At 38.9% G+C, this 7491-nt stretch overlaps 2 protein-coding genes and 1 pseudogene across 2 annotated transcripts in view; 1 reads left to right on the top strand and 2 right to left on the bottom strand.

The window, feature by feature from the left end:
• The window catches only part of LOC104788861 (DNA-directed RNA polymerase V subunit 1-like), a 9335-nt gene extending 4527 nt beyond the window's left edge, over positions 1-4808 (top strand). Inside the window, exons 9-18 of the mRNA XM_019245191.1 lie at positions 45-220; positions 324-399; positions 513-643; positions 843-997; positions 1294-1568; positions 1695-1868; positions 1963-2103; positions 2203-3842; positions 3970-4084; positions 4181-4808. Of these exons, the coding sequence (XP_019100736.1) occupies positions 45-220; positions 324-399; positions 513-643; positions 843-997; positions 1294-1568; positions 1695-1868; positions 1963-2103; positions 2203-3842; positions 3970-4084; positions 4181-4510 (3213 nt within the window). The 3' untranslated portion in view covers positions 4511-4808. The remainder of the gene's footprint in view (positions 1-44; positions 221-323; positions 400-512; positions 644-842; positions 998-1293; positions 1569-1694; positions 1869-1962; positions 2104-2202; positions 3843-3969; positions 4085-4180) is intronic.
• Positions 4892-7491, bottom strand: part of LOC109133061 — a 10766-nt pseudogene continuing 8166 nt past the window's right edge.
• Positions 5848-7045, bottom strand: LOC104788860. Its single transcript, XM_010514639.1, has one exon. The coding sequence runs from the start codon at positions 6979-6981 to the stop codon at positions 5848-5850; it is 1134 nt and encodes a 377-aa protein (XP_010512941.1). The 5' UTR covers positions 6982-7045.

The following is a 7491-nucleotide window of genomic DNA, read 5'->3' as shown; positions in this document are numbered from 1 at the left end:
CTGTATTGTTGTATAATTGTGTTCTGTATTTGTCTTTTTCCCAGGAAGTTCTGCTCTGCAAAGTCAATTTCCAAAACACTACTAATGATCGGCGCGTAATCCTATATTTAAATGAATGCCATTGTGGAAAAAGGTTTTGCCAGGAAAATGCTGCTTACACAGTCAGGAACAAGCTGAAGAAAGTTAGTCTTAAAGATACTGCAGTGGAATTCCTCGTCGAGTAAGAATTGGGTTTTACTTTCGTATGTTGCTTTGTTAATTTTTGTTTTTTTTCGGTTTTACTAAACCTCTTTGCAATCTGGTTTCTGTTTACTTGCATGCAGATACAGAAAGCAACAAACTATATCAGAAATTTTTGGAATTGATTCATGCCTACATGGCCATATTCATCTTAATAAGGTTTGAATTCTGGTTCTTTTACTGTTGAATCTTTATGGAAGCCTTTACCTGTCATAGAAACACTTTACTATTATCCTTTTCTTGCTGTGTAATTGGTGTTTTTGGTTTACTAGACATTGTTGCAAGATTGGAACATCAGTATGCAGGATGTCCTTCAAAAGTGTGAGGATGTAATCAATTCACTTGGACAAAAGAAAAAGAAGAAAGCTACTGACGACTTCAAGAGAACAAGTTTGTCTGTCAGGTTTGTACAATGATTCGCTTTTCCTCTGAATGTCGTCTTTTGTTGAATGTTATGCATAGTTTTTCCAGAAGCAAGTCTGATGTTGATTTCTAGGTTTCCAGTTATTTTCTTCCCATTTTGTTCTTTCATATCATTATGTCTACATGTTTAACTTTATTTTCTGTTACCTGATTGTAATTATCTATTCTCCAATGAACAGTGAGTGCTGCTCTTTCCGAGATCCTTGTGGGAGCAAAGATTCAGATATGCCTTGTTTGATGTTCTCCTACAATGCCACCGATCCTGATCTAGAAAGAATTCTTGATATTCTTTGCAATACAATTTACCCGGTTCTGCTGGATACAGTGATCAAAGGTACTTGAATAACACTTTCATTTTTGTTTATTTCTCTTGTTTCCGTACCAGTCGGTTTCTTCTTTGATGGGGGTGCAGTGTATATGATTGAGTCTTCCTTTCAAAATTTTCTAGTTATATGGCTTGCAAAATTTGTTATTTGCCAGAAGTTTAATGAACCAAAATATTTCTCAACTAGTCTGATTGATTTGTCCTCCAAGTTGTGATCGAAATTCTGTGCTATTAAGAAAGACTATGTTCTAGTAAGATTTCTAGATAAATGTTTTTGATCATACTCCTGTATCTAAACTGAGCAGGTGATCCACGGATTTGCTCAGCAAATATAATCTGGCATAGTTCAGACATGACAACGTGGATCCGGAATCGTCATGCATCCCGCCGGGGGGAATGGGTTTTGGATGTCACTGTTGAAAAATCTGCTGTCAAGCAAAGTGGTGATGCATGGAGGGTTGTGATAGACTCATGTCTTTCAGTGCTTCATCTGATAGACACAAAACGGTCAATCCCTTATTCTATAAAGCAAGTCCAAGAATTGCTTGGGTTATCCTGTGCTTTTGAACAAGCAGTACAGGTACTTAATAACTTACGACGTGATCCGTGCACTGGATGATACTTCTGACATATTATATGTTTGGTATCATGTTTGTTCATTGTTTGTTTAACGAAGTTAAATTTAAGATGTTGATTTGATCTGCAGCGTCTATCAGCTTCAGTGAGAATGGTCTCCAGAGGAGTCTTGAAAGAACACATCATTCTCCTAGCAAACAACATGACTTGTTCAGGGAATATGTTGGGTTTCAATTCTGGAGGTTACAAAGCTTTGACCCGATCCTTAAACATTAAGGCTCCATTCACAGAAGCAACTCTGATTGTTAGTAGTTCGATCCTTAATTGTCTAGTACAAATTATTTTGTAAGGCTTTATACTGGCTCCATGTTAACAGGAATTACTTTTTGTGCTTTTAGACACCAAAAAGATGTTTTGAGAAAGCGGCTGAGAAATGTCATAAAGATTCTCTATCAACAGTCGTTGGGTCTTGTTCTTGGGGAAAACGCGTGGATGTTGGTACAGGTTCACAGTTTGAGCTTCTATGGAACCAAAAAGAGGTATACATTCTCACTGGGAATCATATACCAATTGACTGAGGTTTTCTCATATAAGGTTGTTATGCAATTTGATGTAATTTGTTGTCAACCTATCTCCAGACTGGTCTAGATGATCAAGAAGAAACAGATGTGTACGGCTTCCTCCAAATGGTCAGATCCACGACAAATACAGATGCATATGTGTCTTCCCCTGGTTTTGATGTTACAGAGGAAGAAATGGCTGAATGGGCTGAATCGCCGGAGCGAGACTCTGCCCTTGGAGAGCCTAAATTTGAGGACAGTGCCGAGTTCCAAACTATATATGAAGAAGGCCAGCCATCAGGATCGAACTGGGAGAAAAGTTCTTCGTGGGATAAAGGTTGCAGTGGTGGCTCAGAATGGGGATTCTCAAGAAATACAGGTGGTGAGGCAGACCCGGAGTCTAACTGGGAAAAGACTACAAATGTTGAGAAGGAAGATGCCTTGTCTGGTTGGAACACTAAAAAAGATGCTCAAGAATCTTCCAAGTCAGAATCCAACTGGGAGAAAAGTTCTTCGTGGGATAATGGTTGCAGTGGTGGCCCAGAATGGGGAGTCTCAAAAAACACAGGGGGTGAGGCAGACCCGGAGTCTAATTGGGAAAAGACTACACATGTTGAGAAGGAAGATGCTTGGTCTGGTTGGAACACTAAAAAAGATGCTCAAGAATCTTCCAAGTCAGATTCAGGGGGTGCTTGGGGCTTAAAGACAAAGGATGATGATGCAAATACAACACCAAACTGGGGAACAAGACCAGCTCATACAGATTCTATTGTCCCAGAAAATACTGAGCCGTCTTCTGACGATTGGGGACTCAAATCTGTTTCAGAAAAATCTTGGGAGAAAAAGAACTGGGGAACTGAATCAGCTCCTGCTGCATGGGGTTCAACAGATGCTGCTGTTTGGGGTTCTAGTAGCAAAATGAACTCGGAAACTGAATCAGATGCTGCTGCTTGGGGTTCTAAGGACAAAAAGAATTCTTACATTGGGTCAGGTGCTGGTGTTTTGGGTCCCTGGAACAAAAAGAGCTTGGAAACTGAGTCAGATAGTGCTACTTGGGGTTCTAGTGACAAAACTAAATCAGGTGCTGCTGCATGGAGTTCTAGGGACAGAAAAAACATGGAAACTGACTCGGAACCTGATGCTTGGGGTTCCCAGGTCAAAAAGAAATCTGACACTGAGTCAGGTCCTGCTGCTTGGGGTGCTTGGGACACAAAGAAATCGGAAACTGACTTAGGTCTTGCTGGTTGGGGTACCGGGGACAAAAAGAATTCTGAAACTGAATCAGGTCTTGCTGGTTGGGGTACCGGGGAAAAAAAGAATTCTGAAACTGAATCAGGTCCTGCTGCTTGGGGTTCTTGGGGACAGCCAAGTCCCACTGCAGCAGACAATGATACCAATGAAGATGATGGAAATCCGTGGGTTTCCTTGAAGGAGACCAAAAGTAGAGAGAATGATGATAAGGAGAGAATTCAGTGGGGAAATCCAGCCAAGAAATTTCCATCTAATGGCTCACATGGTAGCTGGTCCAATGGTGGTGGTGCAGACTGGAAAGGAAAAAGGAACCATACTCCTAGGCCACCTAGATCTGAGGATAATTTGGCTCCCATGTTTACAGCAACGAGACAGCGCTTGGACTCATTCACCTCTGAGGAGCAAGAGCTTCTCTCAGATGTTGAGCCAGTCATGAGGACTCTCAGGAAAATAATGCATCTGTCTGGGTATGCCTTTCTAGTTCTTAAGCTCAGTCTATCCAATATCCAGTATTATGTACAATTATTATGCTGTTTCGCATTTCCGTATACTTGTTATGCTTCATCTTTCTAAAACTGTGTTCTTTCAATGAAGGTACCCTGATGGAGACCCAATTTCTGATGATGACAAGACGTTTGTCCTGGAGAAGATTTTGAACTTCCATCCCGAAAAAGAGAAAAAGCTCGGCTCCGGTGTTGATTTCATCACGGTAACCAGGATGCTCGATTACAAATTTAGCTTCTCTTTTGAATCTTACTTCGCCTTATGTCTCTGATGTGAAATTTTTGGTTAAACAACAATGTAGGTTGATAAGCACACCACATTCTCAGATAGCAGGTGCTTCTTTGTTGTTTCAACTGATGGGACCAAACAGGACTTTTCATACAGAAAATCCCTAAACAACTATTTGATGACGACATACCCTGACCGCGCTGAAGAATTCATAGACAAATACTTTCCGAAACCTCGGCAGACTCAAGCTCAGTCTCCATCTCAGACTCAGGCTCATTCTCCATCTCAGACTCAGGCTCAGTCTCAGTCTTCGTCTCAGAATCAGACTCAGACTCCATCTCCGTCTCAGACTAAGGCTCAATCTCCCTCTCAGACTCAGTCCCCGTCCCAGACTCAGACATAAACTCTTTCTGACTTGACAACAAAAGAAGGTATGGTTCATTTTGCTAAACCATTCAGTCTCCACTGTTTTGTTTTGAGATGTACATAAAGAGTGGAGCGAATGGCGGTTTCTATTTATCATAAAAAAGACTCTGATGTGAAGTGCAAAACAATGTATAAATGCAGTTCTCTAGTTTCTCCTAAAATCAGGTCTAGGTTTCGGTGACTGGTTAAGTTTTAAAGTGTAGCGGCATTGTAATGATGTTTGACTTTGACATATTTTATTTATTGAGCAATGCATTTGCAAATCTCATTTGCTTCTTTTAATTTTGAAGTTTAAATCACCAAAGCCATTACCTTATAAATAGTTTAAAGACATCATTCGTTAATACCAAACTTGAAGTAAAAGAGAAATTACACTTTATTCGGAGGATTGATAAGTTGTTTAAATACATTCTTCTTTTCTTTCTTTTTTTGTTCACCAAATACATTCATATGAACATGCTTTACGGTGGCCAAAACCATATATTCTCCCTAGACAACGTTTCTTGCAAGAATCACATAATGGTCGAGAAGTATTACATTTGCGAAGAACTTGAGCTCTCGTTACCCATTTATTAAAATATTGACCAGGCAGCATATATGGGTCTCTACCAATTAAGCATTCAATATGACAAGTGGTGTAACATTCGTTGCACCAGTAGAATACTTTTGTGCATGTATCTTTTAAATTACGTTCGCATACTTCACACCATTTTTTCTCACTTACTTCTTCACCACATGAAATTATAAGAAAGTGTGTGTCATGCTTATACCTTGCTTTGTATGGTAAGGTTGCACACATGAAACATAAAATAAAATTGCATTTGATGCAATTTAATGGTTTTAGACATTCTGTTTTGCATACGTGACATATGGGTTTTATTTCTGGGCCTAAAGCTAGGAACACGGGATGTTCATGACCTTCATAATAAAACGGCTCAGAAATTGAAGCACACCTTACATCAAGCTTGAAGTCACATACCCCTATCCTACACCCATAGGCAAAGCCAAGAGAACGACAACCACAAGTGTCGCAATGGAAAATACTGTAAGTATATCTCTCAGCAACCTCCAATATAAGTGGATGAGGATGTAACGCATGTTGGATTCTACGAGGAGCTTTAGCACATGTTTCATGGAGGATGAACTCACACTCCATACAAACATAGAAGTTACCTTCATATATAGGAAGGACACACGCTTGACAAAGCATGTTTTCATCATAAAATTTGCTAACCTCGAGTCGGAGATGATGCTCATGAAGAAAATAAAGTATCACTCCTTCAGATATCACCTCGAACGGCCCATCATCTTGTGTTATATCCAATATTTCTGGTACACCTTCGAGTTCTTTTCCATCCCATACATCCTTCCCAATAGCGCATATTGAATGAACAACATAATCGCTACACGTGTCACAAGTATATGCAGCATAATCAGCGCTAATACTTGAACGACAAACTCCACAAAACCATTCTCTAGATGGAAGGGAAAGAGTGAAGGAGATACGATGGNACCTTCGAGTTCTTTTCCATCCCACACATTCTTCCCAGTAGCACATATTGGATGAACAACATAATCACTACACTTGTCACAAGTATATGCAGCACAATCATTGCTAATACTTAAACGACAAACTCCACAAAACCATTCTCTAGATGGAAGAGAAAGAGTGAAGGAGATACGATGGCGATGACGTGATATCTTGATTATGTGTGGAAAATTCATACAATCATTATGAGCAACAAAGTTACATCTGAAACAAATGTAGGTGGGATAAATTTTTCTCAACATACCACAAAGGTTACAAGTTAAGGAAGTTTGTCTAGGGAAGAAAGTGAGAGGGTGGACATGATTTTTAGGTGGGTCTATAGCAAAGGGTATTGGCTTCATCGCACATATTGGATGCATAAAAGCCTGACATATGGTACAATGATATATCAACCAATGTGCTCTTCTTCCGCAACACAAACACTCAATTTTACGAGACAAATCATCATGAAAGAAAAGTTGGAAAGAATGCTCAGGGTGGAAAGGGTGTTTGATTTTAGGTGGAGACTGAACACATTCTTTGTGTAATTTTATGCCACAGTAGTTACAGAAGTAATAGTCTGTGCCGAAATTTGAGCCTTCGCATATGTAGCATCCACCATTGGCATCAAATTCTCTATTGTTGCACCAAAACAAAGGCATTACATGATGATCATCAGAGTTTGTTGTTGTAGGAAAGACGTACTCTGGGGAAGAATTAAGCGGAAAAGTGTTTGAACTTCTAGAAGACATGTATTTCCACCGTCGTATTCGAGGGCATAAAAAAAGAGGTTGGAGAGGAAGGTCAGTGGAAGAGGTTGGGGACTGTGTTTGTGGTATAGGACAATACTTGGGGTGATGGTACATCAGTAATAGTTTGCCATCCTTTTCTTCCTCATGAAATGCACCGTTAGAATACATGTCACACTCAGTCTTTCTTTATTGTAATTCTATTAAAAGCTCTTTTAGATTGTTTTTGTTTTATTTTTTGTCATACAGGATATCAAGTTGTTAACAGTTTTCCACTATAAATATATATGAAAATTTGATTCCTAAAGTTTTCTTCTAGTTTTGATTATTTGATCCTTAACGTAAGAACATAAAGGATTGTGAAAAAAAAAAAATGGTGGATAGTGTTCTTTTCTTTGTAGTGGTAATAATGTTTTTCTTTAGATGCAAATAAAGAATCAACTTTTCTTTGCATATCGTTTTCGTCACTTTTGAAAATTTCCGACTCTTGATTAATGCCAAAGAGACTATAATTCGAGATTTAATGAACTCAATCAAGAATGAAGAAACACACAAAAATAAGGTTTGAATTTGAAAGTAAGATAATCGAACCAAAACCAAATTGCAAAACGTTTTAATTTTTAAATAAGAAAAGATTAGAAAGTTGTTGTCAAAAAAAAAAAAAAAAAGATTAGAAAGTGT

Source organism: Camelina sativa, chromosome 5 (genome assembly GCF_000633955.1).
Source record: "Camelina sativa cultivar DH55 chromosome 5, Cs, whole genome shotgun sequence".
NCBI lineage: Eukaryota > Viridiplantae > Streptophyta > Magnoliopsida > Brassicales > Brassicaceae > Camelina > Camelina sativa.
This window is presented reverse-complemented; position numbering and strand designations above follow the sequence as displayed.